Raw genomic sequence first — 19,822 nt, 5'->3', positions numbered from 1 at the left:
ACAAGGTGGTCTAATATTTTTTTCCGTGACTTTACATTTCTAATAATGTATTAAGAATTCATCTGCATCTGCATATAGTCAGCTCACAGGTAAGTTTAGCAACTGGAATTGTAATTATTTTGGTTGCCACCACTATACTGCCACAATACTTTAACCATCGCTGTTAAATGTAGTGTAGTAAAAAATGTAAATTGTAAGTATTTCCTGCCTGAGTGTAGTTAGCACTTCCCAGCCTTTCACCAATGTTGTCATGAGAGAAAGTTGTGGGTAAAATATGCGTTGAATCAAACACTGCTCTGTTGGTTTTCATGAACTGAGCAGCACTCTTATAAAAAATAAAATAAAATAAATAAATAAATAAATAATCATGAACAAACATGCACTCACATAAACAATCATGTTCTGTCACTTTGCTCGCTAAAGGGGTTCTGGACACGTAGTGGAAGAGTTTTGAGATAACTGCATTTGACAGACTGCTGGCGTGGTTGTCATGGGGATCTGATCAGAGCAGCCACCAGCTATTACCATAACAGAAACAGAGGGCAGGAGAAAGCACAACCAGTACACGCAGCATTGTCCACAGGAATGCCGTCTCTCAATTAATAGATGAGACAATGTGAAGAGTCAGTTAGCCAATGAAAATTATGGCTACCAAGCTGAAACCTTCTAATGAAAACGGGAGGCTAGAGGCTTTGTTTGGGCTGCAAGTTATATTTCGCCTGAAAAAAAATAACAGTAGCTTTGTGTGGCTTCTGTCTTTCATGGAGCAGAAAGCAATGATCAATAACAACTCAGGTGATATTTTGCTGAGTTTGCAGTTAATATCAATATTATTATTGTTATTGTTTTAAACTGTTATTGCAACAACAACCAAAAAAAAAACAATTTTAAGCATTTTATTCTACTGAAAATTTGCATTTCTGAACTAAATTTTAATACAATCAAATGAATATACTTATTCATTTACCTCCCAAACTGAAATATATGCCCACAGACCACTGTCATCATCCTGCCAGAATAACTGAAAACATGAAAGTTTCTTTAGCTCTGTGGAAGACTAATGCACATTTTTATTTTTTAAAAAAAATACAAAAAAAAAAACTTGACAATAATGTTTACGATTTCTATTCATATCCATTAATATTGACAAAAAATAAAATCCTGTGATAATGAGCTGAAGTATGTGTATTAATGTGCATTTATATTCTGAACTACGTCAGCTGTCACTCATCAGCTTGTTTGTACAACTGCACGAGCAAGAAAGTCAGACTAGAAATTAATTTAATGGGGCCAGTTTTCCTCCACGCTGATATAAACTTACCTCCTACTTTACAGCTGACATAATTATTTCAAGTGCAACTCCAAGTGCTGGAAATAATACAGGCTGCTGAGTGCTTGCTTCAGAATACACAATATCATATGGCCACCAAAATTCAAAATGTGGGTATTTGCTGTTTTTGGTATCTTTCTGTTTTATATTTTTAAATATGATCTGCAATTCCTTGCATCCTTATTTTGTTTAAGATGTATATCCCAAAACTGAAGAAACAAGGTTATGTTTTTCATGTTGGCACAAGGACATGTACACGCTATGTCCACACAGTATTTTTAAAACAGGCATAAATGATTAAATATTATCATTATAAGTGGGAAATATTAGTTTGAAACATTAAAAAAGAATAAAGAGAAAGAGGAAGCCACTAACAGAGTTAAGATGGCACCTGATATTTTATTCACTATATGACTTTATATGACGGTTAAGCTACACTAATAGTGTGTGAAACTGTGAACCTCAGTATGTTACAGGTGGAAGGTGCTCAGCACACTTCAGCCTGCATACCTGCCGGTCTGATTAGCTCAGATGTGCACAAAGGGGTGAGTCTGTCTGTTTAGGTAACGAAAATGTATGTCTCAAACATATTAAAATGTACCCTTTGTAACAACTGCAGTTTGACTTTTATTATTTTGGCAGTATTGGATTTGTGCATTGGCTTTCCGTGATGGCAGGCTAATCATGGAGACATGATTGCTTCTGGGAGAACAACACCTCATTGTGGAGAGGGTCACTGAGCTCCAGGAGTGCAATCAGGCTAGCGTTCTCAGTTACAGCTACAGCTAATGTGGATGGAAAATGCCATATCCAATGGTTGTTTGTTTAGAGTGAGTTCCCAATAAAGCTGTGAGTCACAAGTGAATCATTTCACACAGGAGGAGAGATGACTGTGCTCCAGGAGGGTCTAAATACATTCCTCTTTTTTAATTTTTTTTTCTATGTGAGGATAAAAGCTGACTGGAGTGGCATCAAGCTCTGATGACTTCAAAGAGAGGCAAGGGATGTGAGAGGAGGGGACAGAGAGACAGAGGTGGACGGTTGCTTCTCTGGCAGAAGGGGGGCAGTGAGAGTGCACATGTGCAGCAGGGACAGCACAAGAGAGACAAAGAGAGAAAGTTAGAGTGATCTTGTTAGTATTTGAGCAACATCAAAGGCCTGAATTGAACAAAAGAGGGCATGACAATGGTAGGGGAAAGAAAAGGGGTGTAGAGAGGAATAAAATAGACAGATGTGTGAACACCAATGTGAAAGAGAGACATACATGGGATAAAAAAAAAAAAAAAACTCAAAAAAAAAAAAAAAAAACCTGGGACGCCCATATTTAAAGACAGAGACAGAAGAAGACAACACTTTGCTTCAAGATGCCAAATTATACAGCAGAGAAGTAAAGTGATGTCTGAAGATAAAATGTCCAATTTGTGTTTACTCTTAAAGACTTCATGTGCTCATCTGATTTAAGCTTTTGCCATTGATTTGATGTTTTTACACAGAATGGAATATTACCATGTTTGTTTATCCTTTAGCAGAACACTGAAAGTGAATTTAATAATCAATCAACTTGAGATAAGCTGACATTTTTAAATAAGCATTTTATTTAAAAAAAAATGTTGTTCACAGTTCACTTGTGTCCTTTTATAAAAGCTAATTCCTCAAATCAAAATTTCATCTCTACTGTGCAAAAAAGAGAGAAATTAAAACATTAGTCATTTTACAGTTTTTATATTTGCCAGCAGCCAAGAAAGGAAATTATTTAATCACTTGATGCGACTTGAAGTTGAGACAATTAAAAGGGATGAAAGTGTAAAATGAGAAGCAGGCTACATACCAAGTTTTTACAAAAACAACACTTAAAACATCAGGACACAGCGACAAGTGAGAAAGTGGGAATTTAGACATTGTAGACAGTGTGTGGGAAGGAGAAAGCCTTCACAAGAAATGACAGGGGAATGTGTAAAAAGTAGAAACTGCATAGGTGCTATTTAGATGCAGATGGCGTTTGTAGTGATGGAGAAAAAGGAAGAGCGGGGACAAAGTTACAAACAAGGAGAGAACAAGGACACATGCTGGATGTTCGTAGCGTCATGGGAACACAGAAAAGCAGCAGGGTATTCAGATGAAACTGCTACTCTGTCTTTTTTCACACCGCATGATACCTGTATATTTTTGGGGTTCTTTAAATCTTTTTGTTAAATCTGGCATCTGTAGCCTCATTAAGACAACCACATAAGAGCAGGAAGAGCATGCCATTTCAACTGTGGTTCAGGGTACTCTTGTAATCTTTTTCTAAATGTTGAGCTGGAATTAAAAGACTAGACAGCGGCAATGCCTGAGTCAGCCTCTATCTTAATACTCAAGCTTCCTTACAGCGTTATATAACCCTGACAGACAGGCCCCAAGACTCCAGCTGTGGCAGACATGTATAGTCAGGGATAGCTTAAAGCAAGAGAGGCCAAAGTATCTGTTCACTTTGGTTCCAGTGATGGCAAAGCATTTTCATCTGGCTGTGTGTACTTTTATTTTATGAATCAAGCTCGCTTTTACCTTCCATAATTTTAATTATGTTTTGATGTTTGATATTGTCTTTTTTTACCGATGTCTGATATACTGATGTCCTCCAACTCTTAATTTCTGATACCTGTTGCATGACCTCTTATACAACAGAGTTTTATTGCAAGGGATTTAAATTAGGGACGTTCCATACTGACTTTTGTACAAATATCTAATATAGCCTACTATTTATTTGTCTAACTTAATTTTCGACACCGGTGTTCTTATTTTTGGAGCGAGTTGTGCCAAACAAACAAAAATATCTGAAACTTTTCTAAAAAATAAAAAAAAATAAAAAACTAATTAACTAACTAACTCAGCACAAAAAGTTCAACGTTCCCAAAGTATGCCAGCAATGTGTTCCAGAAAGTTGGAACAGGAACATGTTTTCCACCGTGTTTCATCACCTCGTCTTATAGCAAAGCTCAGAGAGTGTTTGAGGATTAAGGAGACCAACTGCTTAGTTCATAAAATGAAATATTCGCCGATTTGAACTTGTTGTAGGATTTCCGCTGCTCCTTTGTTCCACATTTCGTTTAATAATCTGCCTAATGTGATAAATGGATGACAGGTCTGCATTGAGGGGAAGCCATAGCATTTAGCATTAATAATGCTTCACATATGTACAAGTTACCCCTGACATGTGCACTGATGCATCTTCATATCACCACAGGTTTGTTTATTTTCTCTTAATTAATCAACTTTTCCAAAATGTTGTTGAAAAAATTCACCAATGTAATATTATCATTAACAAATCCAAATGTAATGAGTTTAAACTGCATTCAGTTTTCATTTACATTTGCAAAATGTTCCTAACTTTTTTGGAAACGAGGTTCTAATAGCAGATAGGACAAAAATGCTTTCTCCAAGAAGAATAGCAGATTTTATGTTTATTGGATCTGGCTCTCAGCCCTAAATCCCCGATTGTGTTTGTGTTTATATGATTATCTTTGTGAAGCAGAGAAAAAAAAATGATAATAAAAGAACAATAAAATAAAATAAAAACATCAGATGTAGTGATACATAAAATTAACTTGCCTTTTAGCATGTCAGCTACTTTGTATATCCTTCTGTAACATTCTGGGTTATTTTAAATGGCATTTTGCAAAGCCTTAAAGGCCCAAACTGGGACTGGGAGGAATGAACTACCCAAAGAAAGCCTCCAGCCACTCATGGTATTTATTTGCTATTGTTAATAGTTTTAAACAAATCCCATTTGCACACCCCACACAGTAACTCCCTGTCTGTTATAAAATGGCAAGCATGCACACATACGTTTATTTTTTCACAGATTAAAAATATCACACTCATTAACTCTGCAGTGAAAATATAGACTGATGATGCTTGTAAAAGTAAGTTTGAATTCACAGCACATATATATCACTGGGTCACTGCTGCATGTCATGTCTTGTTTTGTGTGTTCTATGTTCTTGATTCCTGTTTTATTTTATAGTTTTTCTTGTTTAGTTCCCTCATGTCTGGTTTCCAGTTTTGCTTTCCTATTCATTAGTTCACCTGGGTTCACTTAGTTCATTCACTTCAACTGTGTCTCATTTTGTTCCTGTGTATTTATACCCCTTGGTTCCCCATTGCTGGTTCATTGTGTTAGGTTCAAAAGGTTTTGTCACGCCTCCTGCGTTGTTTTGCCTTCAGCTTTTGGGTTTTTGGAAATAAACATCCTGACTGCATCTCTGGCTCTCCTTTTGAATCCTCACCTCCACCGCCACATCATGACAGTTGCATGTGTCTGCCATTCTTTTTAAATAGCCATAGTTCAAAACAACTTTAAGCAAATTTAACACTGGAAAAAAAAAAAAGAAATTATAAAAGAAAAAAAAAAAACAAAGACTGATGCTCTGGACTTCTCTTGATTCTGGGGCACCTAAAACTAAAATGAATAAAGAATCTTGGTTTAATGAGGATTTACCTCAATTTTTAAAACTATACCAACTTTGCTTTTTTGTTCATATTTCATATTTCATATATGTTCATAGTTCATATTGTAATTCATTTATCACTACGATCATTCTAATAGAAATTGCCTTCTGCTTCCAGTCAACTTGCTTGGATTTGTCTTTATCTTATCACTGCTCTTCTAAATAAGTCTAAATAATTGATGTTTATCTTTACTATTTCAAACGCAGTGTTAATGCTCTATGGATTGTATATTCTTGTTGACTTTACCTGTGTGATATATAGCAGCTGTGATTGCTTTAGATTAATAAATGTACTGAATAAATAAAGTTCCCTCAGTTTTATATTGATAGCCTTATTATGAGACACAGGATGACCAGTAGATCCCCAGAAGCACAATAAGATACCAGAGGTTCACAACTGTTGTCAGTAGCTCAGGTTACTAAAGTCAGGCCAACATATTACTGTTTAGGTACTGATGTCAGCTAATGCAGGAAAAAAAAATACATAAAGCCGTGAACACCAGTTTTTCATCTAACAGGGTCTGCCAACCCTGCTTGCTTTCCCTCAAAAGTGCGTGCAAAAAGTAACATGCATGTTTTCATACACAGGAAAGGAAATTGTCTGGCTGGCAAGCTGACATGCAAAAAGCTCTACTTCACATACAAAGGTTTCTCTCTGATCTGGCAATTATGGATCATCCCATCTCACCCCCCTATCCCTCTCTTTCTCTCAATCTTAGTGATCTTCTGATTGCACACTGAGAGAGACAAGCTGCACAAGAACCCTTCAATCTGGCTCTTAACTGAGAAAAAGCTGAAAATGTATTCAGTTCCCTCTGCCTCATGACTCACGAACAATGCAGAACGGTTGGGAAATTGTATCGATAACAGGGCAGGCTGTAATAGGGCTGCTTAACAGATGCAGATTAGGCCTAAAATGAAAGATACCCGCCAATAAAATGATCTCTGCTGATTATGAAGTAGTTTTAACCAAGAATATGAGCATTAACTATGTTAGCTTTCTCAGATTATGCCTTTTTATTGTTATATAAAAAGCTTTTGCAACAACCTTTAGAAACCAAGTATAACTACATAGCTTTAGAGGTAATAAATTATTTAAAAAACACAACTAATATTTGGCTTTTTTGCATTCTATAATATATTATAGTACTACTACTTAATCACAGACACGCAACAACTTCCAGATTTAATTTAATGACAAATTCCACATTACTTTAATCTGTAGCAGTAAATAGTAAAATATAACCACTGCCCAAGACACCAGAAGTGTAATAATAGCTCTGCATCATTTTACAATATACCGTATCTCTAGTATTGCAGTGACGCAGAGGTGAGAGAATATCTTGTTCCTGCAAAATGATCTTGTGTATACATCCACTTAATGAAGTAACCAATCAATACCATTCACTAATACCTTTGCCCTGTTTGTCTTTTTGGTGTGTTCATTATTTCATTACAGAGACTCACGAAGGGGAAATGATTCAGATCTCACTGTGCAGCATTAACACCTTTTCAAAAGTGTGAAGAAGCAAAATCCCTGAAGCTAAGAACACAGAAGCAACATTTATAATCCTTTTAATTTGACCTTTGACTATAATTATTATTTAGAAAATTCATTTCAATAACAAAGCAGTCAAAAGTCTGGACAATCTTTGGAAATAAATCCGGTGGGTAAGTGTGTCCAAAGTTCTGACTGGTAGCATATGTTTTCTACGAAGGCTGTTTTAAGTTGAAAGTGGTCTGAAAACATGTATTCTCTGGTAGGTGCTACACAGATAAAATAAAATGTTAAGAAATGTTCAGACATATTAGGCCGAAATGACAGCCATAACATGTGATTTAGTACTTGGGGATGTAACATTTAATCAGTGTTACAACTGACTCTATTAAGTCTGGTGACTATGGAGACCAGCTAATTTCATATCGGTGTTGGTAAAGGAGTGAGCCATAAAAGACACAATAATCCTATGTATGTTAGGTATTTTCTTATCATTAGGTCATATATGCTCACAATTAGTCTAACTAGAGAACTGAAAATCTGCAAGAACAATAAGATCTGCAGGCTCATTTGCAGGCTTGTTCTAAAGTAATTGTCATTTGTAGAAATGATCATCAGTAACATCTTATTTGTAAGTGCACAGAACCAATATCAATGTAAATAATAGAATAGAACAGCAAACATTGCTATTCTGTATTTACAAAATATAACAAGAGAAATTATGCTGCATGTACTATGTTGTGAATCGAAATCATATAAAAAGAACAATAAATATACAGTAAAATATTATTGGTCCAGTACAATGATAGAAGCTAAACTGGCAGCCCAAAGAGCAATTATTGGATAACTGTCTGCAGCTTAAATGTAAATAAGAATGGGTTAATAACACAGTTGTCAGATAACACAGAACAGAGAAAGCCCAGAGTCTAATTTACTGCTAAAATATTTTAACCTTTCCAATGTTTTCAGTCTTCAATAAAGTCTTGTAATATATTTCATAGAGACTGAGCATTGGCTATTCTTGTGGAGAATTTAAGTGACATTAATTCTTCTCTGAGATGTAAAGCTGCAAGGGAAATGTTGTAATTTAAGGTTTGTGAAATTATTACATTTCCCATGGCTGGAGATGTAACTGAAAGATTTATATCAAGAAATATCTTAAAGTTTTCCCTTGTAAGACATAAAATACTATAATTAAACAACCAAAAGATAGTTCCATGTATACTGCACATGTTCTTTCATTATTTTCAGATACAAGATGCTGATTACAAGTAGCACCAGCACACTTACGCATATGACGATACACACAGAGACACATGGTCACAGACACACACACACACACACACACACACACAGTGTCGGCTGGTGAGAGATGTTTCTTCCTCATACTAAGTGGTGATGAACCAGAACTGTTTTAGGCTTGCATGAAAAATTCAGAAGTCTCTCTTAGCAACATTTGCCCTACATACAGTACACACACACACACATATGCTTACACACATCATAGCATTATTTATGGTGCACACATGTGAGCAGGAATGAAAACACACATATAACGTACAGTCTGGTACATTCAGTCCAGCATGGCTAATGTGTGAGCAGAAAGACATCAAACTGGGTTTTTAATGATATGTAATGACCACAGAGTTCAGAAATTTAGCACTTAGATCCAATAACCGATGACTTTATTTGACTTTGTGACTTTAAATGTTTTTTTTATACACTTATATCAATACAAGGAATACTGACTTGTAAGTATTTGTATTTGCTTCCTGTGTTTTCAGGGTCAATCACAAAACCAACCATTTGTGCTTGTGCACATCTCTCTGCACATGTATCTGTCAAAATTCTATTTGTGTAGTAGTGGATTTACAGTTGCAGTACATGTATACATGCATTCAAGCAAGGTGTTTGTGTGCCAGTGTCCTTGAAGAAGACACATCACTGCGCACATCTCCTCGGCAAGCAGGTCAACACCTCAGCTCACCCATCCATTTTCATTAGACATTAATGATAGGAGTGGAGAGATGGTCGTGACAGAGCGAAAGAAAAAGATTGAGAGAGTGAAAGTATATACTTATGCTCCCTGTGAAAGACCATCAAACCCCTATCTTGAACCATAAAACTCCCCCCACTCATATTACATAACACTTCCACTACTATACAGTAGTCACACGTTGTCAGATATAGTGTAGATGTGTCCAGTTTCTCACTATCAACATTTCATACAGCTTTCACTCACTGAGGATTTATACTGACGTACAAAAGATCTGAGCAGCAAAAATGGGGCATAAAAGCATGTTTTTCACTTGAGATTTCACCTCATCGTAGCCCAGTCAGTGTGGGCTGCAGCACCTCTGCCAAGCCATCTCCATCTGAGAAATCTTTGAGGCACCTGTTCATTCTGGCAGTATCCATATGTCTGCAGGCACTTCTCTTCCAATTGCAAAATGAGTTAAACTCACTTCAGATGCATTTCATTCTCGCTGCTTTCACTATGACTTCTAACTCTATAGAGCATGTTGATGAGTGTAAAGAATCAGGTAAATGTTTTTCTTTTTCTTTATTATGTGTGAATAATAGCATTAATAGTAGAAATGGAGGTAAATTATTATAACTCGTTTGTTTGTTGACAATTGTCAACAAAAATTTCATAACTGTGAAAACCCTACCTGCTGGTTTGCTTCTGTGCACATTGACTGCAACAGATCTTTAATAACACTATATGATCAAAAATGCAAGGCTTACAGATCAATAGCAGGACAACAGAGGAGATGTCACATGTAACTGAATAGCTGGACAAAGCCCATGTCAATATTCAGTCCACCTACTCAGGATGCAATTGCTTTTACAACTTTTGCATATCTTTGATACCGTACACTATTTTGAATTAAAATATAATAATGTTGTCCTTTTGCTGCATCAAAAAGCTACAAGACTGGTCACATCAATCCATCTCCATTGTCCTCAATAACCGGCCCAGTTTAAGAGCAGTTCAGTCTCTGCGTCTGTCGTCTTGCTTTGGGTTGATTCCATAATTTGTGACCTCTAAAACAGCCAGCACTCTGTTTTGCTACAGACATTGTGACACTGCTTGCAAATCTTGCTTATTGCCTAACACACTGTGTGTATCATAAAAGAGTGTCAATCTACAATATCATAAAAAAAAATAAAATAAAAAAAACCTCATCTTCTTTCTGGTGTGCAAAAGCTGGAACAAATTGGATAGGGGCTTTTGCAGATGGGAGAAGGGAACAAAATAAAGAAATTCACTCAATGCTTGAGTCTCCCAACAAGCAAAAGGCTCACGTCATTGGGAACATCTGTAAGTGCAGTACAACAGGCAATTACCAGCAGGCAATTACCAGTCTATACAGAACTTCTCTTGGTTACTTTAAGATAGAATCCAGTTAAGTATTAAGCATTAGATTTTGTTTATCAGAGATATAATACACAGCATACTTCACATTAAGTCAGATCCCACTTGTCAGACAATAGAAGTTGCCATTGGGGAACAGAATCCTCTCCTGATGATAGTGAAAGCAATTTTCTAAATGACAAGTTGGTAGGTTAATCTTAAATATAGCTTTACAGTTTTTGTCCAAAGGGAAGAAAAGATTACAACTTCATAAATGCACACAAGCAGCAATTCAGTTTCTCCGTGTATTATCAAATAAAGTTTTCCAAAAGAAACTATAGTTGAAAAATAAAGCCTCAAAGTAAACAACTGTTATCTTTCGTGCAGATTATTATCTCATTAATCTGTTTAATGTTAGAGCAGTGCCGGATTAAGGTGTCTCAGCAGTGGGCCATTTCACTCTCCCCCTCTCTTAATTATCTAATGTAACAGCAGATTTATTAGTGAAGAAATACACCACTGGCAGTGTAATGAACAATGCTTAAATCCTCTTTTGCTCTCTTTCTGTTCCATTAATGTCAGTAAAATAAAAAAAAGAAAAAGAAAAACAGGGGGAGCAATATTGTCTGAATCTGTGTATGAGAATTTCACTCCATGTCATACATGTTTTTAGAGGAAAAAGACACACATTAGCTCCACGCTCTCATCAAAATTATGTCAAATTATAACCCCAAATTACCAAAAGAACCCCCACCAAAATCCCTCTATTCGTACTGGCAATTTCCTTTGCGCTGCTCATTGTCAAGTAAATTGATGCAAGAGTCACACATGCTGGCACACAAGCAGACTAAAAATAGAAGCTGCCTTACCTTTCTGTACACTATCATGTTGGGGGACTCATCCGCTACCCCATTGGTCCCCTGCCCGCTGCTGTTAGTCTGTGCCATGATCCAGTGAGTAAATCTGCCACAGGAAATGTCAGGTGCTCCTGTTGTGGACAGAGTGGATATTTTAGTCCATCAGACAAACAATGCAGCCTGAATGTGGCTCATGCCTACATTTGCCAAGAGGAAGATCATTAACATAGCTTGTGAGCCAGGATGATGTTTTAACACATTTGGCATTTTCACACAGGACAGATATGTGAACCCCATGTGCACACATTTGAAAAGGTCTTTTTTTTTTTTTTATTCGAAATGGTGAGTGATTGGACACAAAACAGATCTGTGGTTCGTGGTTTGGTTTAAGTTTCCAATCAATGAGGTAAAAGTTCAACTTGAAAAAAATACTAAGTAACATTCACAAACCTATTTTTCACTCTTTTTCACAGACAGATTTAAAGATGTAAAGCATGTTGTAAAATACTAATTTAAAATTGTAGATTATTTTTCATGCACTATACAACACCCACTATGAATGCATCCTAGGATAGCCATGGCAAGATAAGGTGAGCTGAAGACCTGGACCATGACAGCTGTACATGTACACCGTCTCTAAAGGAGCTACAGTACTCTCCAATTCAGCTTGGATACAACAGTGTGTGCGGAGACACGGATATCGTGTGCATGTTGCAGCTTCATTATTCTTTCCTCCCAATGACACCCACTCGGCATCCTTGCGAGGTTTAGTCTGCATCACTACATAGCCTATAGCATTCAAACAGCGAAGTCATGTAACCTGCTCTTAACATGAGGCCGTTGAGCGCTTCCAGTTTGTGCTTTTATCGGCAGGACTCCCGTTTCAGCACCTTGGACAGCTGCCGTACATCGTCCGTGTCCGTCATCGTCTTCTTCCCACAAGCAGCGCGTAAATACAGAGAAAGCAGCCAGAAAAAAAAAAACAGTCACTGGAGGAAAGCGGGGGGGCTTACCTGAAAAAAACCACGCAGCCCGCGATAGGACTCCTGAATCCTTGCAGGGGTGGAAACCTGGTCCTTATCGTTCAGTGTGTCAACTGGCAGACATAGGAATGTGAGGGGTGCTCATTGGCAGCGTGAAGAGACAAACATTCGGCGGACACTCGGTGTGATACAGCTCTGTCTCAGTCTCTCCTTTCCTCCCCTCACAACGATGCTCAGAAGCGCGAGCGCACCACGTCGGAGCGTCGGGAGCGCGCATCGATCTATGACCAATCGCGTGTGAGGAATAAATTACAACCCGATTTGGAGACGAACTGTTATTTTTTTTCCACCTCAGATGTTGCTGCTGGCCACTGTAGTGAAACCCCTGGAAGCTTGGTCCAGATAAAAACAGACATCTTATCAATATTTCAATAACTGCAATCTTCTTTAAAGGTCAGAAAGGGACACAGTGTGAGACTGATTTAAATGTATGTCTGGACGATGCTGCTCTCGCAACTGGACGTGGTTGGTGTTTAAGATGTTTGCCACTCGACCCACAATCCGTTGCTTACCTTGAATATTTCAGTATCTACACAAAGATACTATGAGAAGAATGATAGATTGCTTGTAAGGTGAAATAAACTGCTGATCAAAATGATGTTGTAAAATGAAAGCACGTGATTATAATCCTTAACACTGGGGATATTTTACAAATGTATTAATAGTGTTTGCTAATAAAATTCAGGAACTATAGAAGCATGAAAGTGCATGTGATTAACACTGTCCTCACAGTTCCACCCTAGTCATTTGTTTTTAATTAAGAATAATTTGTAGACCTTGGCTAAAACAGAGTTTCTTGTTAATAAAATAAAATTCCCCTAAATCAGAGGACGGTGTATCATCAAAAGTTAAATAATCTATATCCATGTATAAACAGTTGCATCACTGACAGATCATCCACTTTGAACAAAACAGAAGACCTAAAGCAGGTCTTCTGTTCTGACCTGCTTTAGGTCTTGAGGACTGGATCTCCAAATCTGGTCCTCGAGAGTTGGTATCCTGCAGGTATTGAATGTTTCCCTTCTGAAACAATCTCAAAATCAAAGTGATCCTAACAGTTTTTTGTCAAGTTCTGCACAAGCCTGTTAATGACCCATTCATATGAATCAGGTGTCTTGCTGCAGGAAAGCATCCAGTGCAGGATTTTGGGCCTCTAAGACCGAATGTGGAGATCCATGACCCAAAGGAACAGGTTAGTGTGTGCCCTGTTTTAGAAAATGAATTTATTTTTCCAGACAGACATTTTAAATATAGTTTTACCTGGTAAATATAACTCTGTCTCCTCTCTAAGACCTCCCTTCTCTCATATTTAAGGTTTGTATCTGACAAGTTCTATGAAGGCATGAATATGAGTCATGATGACACAGTTATAATTCTGCAATTACTTTAATATTTGATGGGAAGAAGATCAATTTAATATATTTAAACTAAATGTTTTACTCCCTCACAATCTATGGGCAAGATCTCAAAGTTCAGTTCTCAAGGACAAAGTCCAACAGGTTTAAATGATTTCCTGGTCCAACATGTATAATTCAAACTAAACAGATCCAACAACTTGTCAGGTTTTTCACATTGACCTGGTTATTTGAGTCAGGACTGAGGTCCCTGATTTATGGCTTATGCAACTGTTAAGAGAGAAAATTAAATTAAATTAAATTAAATTAAATTAAATTAAATTAAATTAAATTAAATTAAATTAAATTAAATTAAATTTTTTAAAAATCCCTTGGGAAACAGGAATTTTATCACACCTTATTTTTGCTTTAGAAAATATGAATATCTATTAAAATCTTCCTTTGGAGACTGATGATCACTGGCAGAATTATACCTGTCTGTCTTGCAGTAAATGTGAAGAAGTCTGTGACTGAACTCTCAGCTTTTTCTTCACTGTAGTATGTGGAGGGTGTAAAGAATCCATTATGTTCAGCTGCATGTGTACCATTCTTCTCTGGACTATCACTTTCAGGGGCTCCCCATATAGAACCAGCCTTCTCTATCAATTTGTTCAGTTCCTTCAAGTCTCTGGCTCTAATGCTGCTGCACCAACAGATGGTTGCATAGCAGATTACACTTTTCACCACAGATATGCAACATCTTGCTGTAGACATTAAAGGATCTCATCCACCTTAAGAGGCAGAGTCTGCCCTGTCCCTTCTTGATAGCCTCTCTGTTACATCTGCAATCTCTGTTGTGCTGCCCACCTCCTATAGCCGACTTATATTCCTCCACCTCTTTTCACTTGTACTTCACTTCCTCTGTTCCTCCTGAAATCCCCAATCATATCTTTTTTTTTGTTGAATTAATGTTGTGATATGGACCTTTATAAGGGCTATCAACGGAATCAGTACTTTTACTTGCAAGTTTGCACTTTATGCTGTTTCTGCTTGTTTTTATTGAGAACTGTGTGTTTACTGTAGGGACTGAATGATTGTTTGATCATGTAGCTTTTTTTTTTTTTTAAACAGCTTGCAACTCTGCATTGGAATAAGTGGAAATAGACATTTAAAAGAAGGGTGGACTCAGCCTCCACTTCTGCACTCCACTTTCCCACGAAGCTACAGAAATGTACCCATTAAAGAAATGCTGTCATGACAGCTTTGTATAGGACTTAGTAAGACAGATGGTAAGATGTTGAGGGAGTCATACATTTAATCTTTATATGGCTGTCATTTCTTTTACATCATTACAGTTATTCTTCCTCTCACCAGATTAAATGAAAATGACTCTGAGGCCATTTTCAAACATCTGAATTCCACCAAAAAATGTAAACCCTGAAAGGTTCTATGCCAAATATATTTAATTAGGAAATTCTTGAGACAGTGGAGTTGTTAAAACAACTTCAAATAAACATATTACAGTGAATGACTTGTCTAATCAGGAGACAAATTAACATTTCATAGTAGCAAATATAGAACAGTTCCATAAACACAAAGTAATATGTATTTGCTCCTTACTTAATTCTGCAGTTTGTTTGAGCTATGTAGACAGCAAGGGTTTATCAGTTTGGAAAATGAAATGAAAGATTATGAAATCCGGACTCTGCGCCAGTCTGTCGTGGTGAAGAAGGAGCTGAGCCAGAAAGCAAAGCTCTCAGTTTACCAGTCGATCTATGTTCCTACCCTCACCTATGGTCATGAGCTGTGGGTCGTGACCAAAAGAACGAGATCTCGTAGACAGGGGGCTGACATGAGTTTCCTATGCAGGGTGGCCGGGCTCTCCCTTGGAGATAGGGTGAAGAGCGCGGTCATCTGGGAGGGGCTCAGAGTAGAGCCGCTGCTCCTCCGCATTGAGAGGAGCCAGTTGAGGTGGCTCGGGCATCTGGTCAGGATGTCTCCTGGATGCCTCCCTGGTGAGGTGTTCAAGGCACGTCCCTCCAGGAGGAGACCCCGGGGGAGACCCAGGACACGCTGGAGGGATTATATCTCTCGGCTGGCCTGGGAACGCCTTGGGATCCCCCCGCAGAGTTGGCAAATGTGGCTGGGGAGAGGGAAATCTGGGCTTCCCTGCTTAGACATGATGCCGCCACAACCCGACCCCGGATAAGCGGTAGAAGATGTATGGATGTTAAGGAAACACAGTTGTCACAATGTCATTCAAGCTCCTATATGAACAACATTCCAAAACTTTTACATTATTAAATCAAAATATAAATGGCAATTTAGGTTTTTGTATTTAAAAAAATCATTTAAAAACAGGACCATTTTAAAACTTTATCTCATGTAGAACAGCATTACTTGTAATTTCATCGGTTCTTGATACATTTTTTTTATCCACAATCCAAATTTCTAAAGTAAAATACCATAGTTCATTTTTTAAAATGTGGTAGAAAGGAAGAATTAAGTATTTTTTAAACTAGAAAAGTAAGACATTTTGAATGGCTACTATGTAAATAAAGTTGGCATTTTTATAAGGCTATTATGTAAATAAAGTTGGCATTTTTGTTTTAAATAACTTCAGTTTAATATTCTAGGCCATCAAGCCACAGTTTTCACTGTGGTCAGAGACATATTAGTAATAATTTCCTATTTCAAATAGCCTACTATATCATTCCAAAAGATCAGAAATTAGCATAATACTGATGATAAAGCATCGAAATGCAGAATTAAAGTGAATGACAAACCCACATGAGCAACAATGCATTGATTTAATAAGATGTTTGGTCTATTTAATTTAATTTACTTAGGCCTATTAAAATAAAAACACTCTTCTGCATTGTCAGAGGAGAGAATCTAATATAGCATCTTTCTGTCTGTCAAAACACTATTTAGTGATCTGATATAGCTTTTTTTTTTCTTCGCTGTTTTCCTGAGTGAAAAATTGAACGGCCCCTTTAAATAGCATTGTCTAGAACTCCAACTCCCACAATGCATCAGTCCATTTTCCTTGTCGAACAAAAACGCGGAAACAAAACAAGTAATCAGTTTGTCAAAACAAATAACAACGGGTTGGCATAAAGTGAGGGTAGCTGTAGCTGACAGCTGTCAAAGTTAACACCGTAGCTTCCCATAACCTCCCCAGAAGACTTGCCATGGCTTTGAAGAGAATACAGAAGGTGAGAATAGTCGTATTTTTTAATTTGTTTAATGTACCGAAGAGGATGCGGCTATGCGGAAACGCCTCTCAAACGTTAGCGAGTTATCTAATAGCATGTTTGCTAACGAATCGGTTACCGTTTAAAAGTAATTCTCCAGACGTTTTTTTTTAACGGCCAGCAGGTAATTTTTTTTATTTTTTATTTTTTTATCAGAGCCGTTGTTATTCCTTTGTTGGCGGTTAGTGAAGCTGTTAAACTTTTGACTGATTAATCTTTTCAGAGCCTCAGTTATCGTTGTCTTAACCTTATTTGTTGTGCATCTGTCGCCCTCCTAAAGAGGCTGCTGGACGTGTAAACACTAAAAACAAATGTCGAAATTAGTCCAACGTTATGTGACATTGTCTTAGTGGTTGAAATTGACAGTTTTGAGCAAACCTGTCTCTAAACCGTCAGCTAACTTTGCTATCAGCAAAAGGGCCGAGGGAACCGGTAATCACAGGGCACCTAAGATAGTTTCTTGGAGTTTCAATACAAGTTCCTTTAAATTTGTGCTGTTTGTTTGCGTACATTAACCTCAAGTTTAAAGATATATAAAAGTTTTGACTTTTTAAAGAAACGTTCTGCATGTGCCAGAGTTTTGACTTACTCATTTCTTATTTGACAGGAATTAAATGACTTACAGAGAGACCCTCCAGCTTCATGTTCAGCTGGACCCGTAGGGGAAGACAGTAAGTGTGAGGATGCAATCCTTACATTTTTGTTTTCTTTTCAATCTTCAGAACAGTATTATGCCATTGCAGCTGTTATGTGAAGTCAGCCTTGTCCTTAATAATGTTCTCACCTGGTTTTTCTTTGTCTTTGTTTCCTAGTGTTTCACTGGCAAGCTACCATCACAGGACCGGTGAGCTTTTTCTGGATTCTGAATTTGTTTCCTGAATTTTTTTTTTTTTTTAAACCAAGCGGCTTCTGGATCATTAGACAATGGTCTTTTTTGTTTGCTTTATAGCCCTTTCTACTGTGAATGGAGAGCTCAGACTGGCACACCTCACGGCACTGTTATTGGCTGATGCCAGCAGCAATGTCGAGACGTATTTAATTGGCACATTTGAACAATTTTCTCTTCTTTTTCAGAACGATAGTCCTTATCATGGTGGAGTTTTTTTCCTTTCTGTCCATTTCCCCACTGACTATCCCTTTAAACCACCAAAGGTAAGAATTTTTTGTGACAGATTTTTAAATCAGTCCTATCATCACAGGATGTTATCATCATAAAAAAATGTTAACTATTTTTACATAATTCCCTAAACATTAATATGCATCGCCTGCGTGTGTGTTTACTGACAAAGATCCAACTACCTTTTTAAAACAGCTTTTTTTTTTTTTTTTTTTTTTTTTAAATAAATGTGTTTTGTTTCCATAGGTCGCCTTTACAACGAAAATCTATCACCCAAACATAAACAGCAATGGTAGCATTTGCCTTGACATCTTGAGGTCACAGTGGTCTCCTGCACTCACAATATCAAAAGGTAATTAAAATCTGCATTTTATCTTCACTGTAAGTTGTCCATCACAGCAGGACTCTATGGAAACTAGTTTGAATTCGAGAATTATTTTAATGTAACAACAAAATATAGATGTGAGGTAAAACAAAAGAGTGGCTAGGAATTACATAGATCTGTATATTAGTTTCAGATAAAAATGACCTATTACCGCAGCTGAACATGGGATTTTCTGTAGAATATGCTGACAGTTCAGTCTGGTTTTCTTGTAGTGGCTGTTCACAAATGCACTTCACATTAGGGGGTTCCTTGCTCAAGATGTGCTCCTTCATCTACAAATGCTAGTGGGTTCACACGAAGTAGGACACAAAAACCCTGCATAATTCATTTTGTTCTGTTCACAGCATGTTAAATTGCAGATAAGGTTCTTCAATGACTGTTTCTGTGTCTATGTCAATACCACATACACTTCAGCATTTATCATAGCTGTGGTGGAAAGTAAATACAAGCCAGTGTGGTATGAAAAGAAACTTTTAGCAGCACTCACCCACTCTTGTTTGGAAAATGGTGCATTGAAAGCAGGAGTCACAAACAGTTTATTATCACTTGTGTCTTAGAACCTCATGTGTGGAAATGGCGCCAGCACCCATTGTGGTTTATCTATTCTGGATTCTTCCGAGTTGAAGATTTCCATAATCTAGGAAAATAGAAAAAAAAATTTCTCTTTGAGGAACTAAACAGTCAGGATTATGACAAAACGGTGCTTCAGATCAAAACTGTGTTTAATTGCTGGTTGTTATTAATGAGATGCTATGGAGAATTAACAAGATTTTCCCTTTTTATCCCACCAGTTTTATTATCCATATGCTCCTTGCTTTGTGATCCAAACCCAGATGATCCGCTGGTTCCAGACATTGCTCACATCTACAAGTCAGACAGACAGAAGTGAGTATTAAGCCCAACAAACTATGGATTGTAGGAGAAACTAAACAAATACACTTTTTCTTTAATCAGATTTTTATTTTTCTTTAAGGTACAACAAACTGGCCAGAGAATGGACCCAGAGGTATGCGATGTGACGGAGTGATGTTTGAGAAACTGTGATGCCTCCCAGAACACCTCAACATAAGACAGTACTGTTCAACTGCTTTATCCACACAGGCTGTAGCTGAGGTGTTTGATTACGCTTAAAGCACTTTCTCTACTGACATTTTAC

The 19,822-nt window shown here is 37.2% G+C and overlaps 2 protein-coding genes across 3 annotated transcripts in view; one reads left to right on the top strand and one right to left on the bottom strand.

Annotated features, from left to right (window-relative positions):
- The window catches only part of rgs7a (regulator of G protein signaling 7a), a gene marked incomplete at both ends in the record, with an annotated part of 48,496 nt that extends 35,706 nt beyond the window's left edge, over positions 1 to 12,790 (bottom strand). Inside the window, 2 exons of one of the 2 annotated variants that reach the window (XM_079249109.1) lie at positions 11,543 to 11,663; positions 12,544 to 12,790. In XM_079249109.1, the coding sequence (XP_079105235.1) occupies positions 11,543 to 11,620 (78 nt within the window). Of the gene's footprint in view, positions 1 to 11,542; positions 11,664 to 12,543 lie in introns of those variants that run through there. The other variant, XM_079249110.1, reaches the window with a different exon arrangement.
- A 4,244-nt stretch (positions 12,791 to 17,034) lies between these two features.
- LOC306762590 (ubiquitin-conjugating enzyme E2 D4-like) lies at positions 17,035 to 19,822 on the top strand. The gene is made up of 7 exons (XM_079249130.1): positions 17,035 to 17,125; positions 17,772 to 17,835; positions 17,977 to 18,008; positions 18,239 to 18,316; positions 18,528 to 18,633; positions 19,458 to 19,551; positions 19,640 to 19,822. Exons 1-7 carry the CDS (start codon positions 17,102 to 17,104, stop codon positions 19,683 to 19,685), a joined length of 444 nt encoding a protein of 147 aa, XP_079105256.1. The 5' UTR covers positions 17,035 to 17,101; the 3' UTR covers positions 19,686 to 19,822.

This window comes from Telmatherina bonti (assembly GCF_933228915.1).
Source record: "Telmatherina bonti genome assembly, chromosome: 11".
NCBI lineage: Eukaryota > Metazoa > Chordata > Actinopteri > Atheriniformes > Telmatherinidae > Telmatherina > Telmatherina bonti.
Note: the sequence above shows the minus strand (reverse complement) of the source record. Positions and strands in the feature narration are given on the sequence as shown.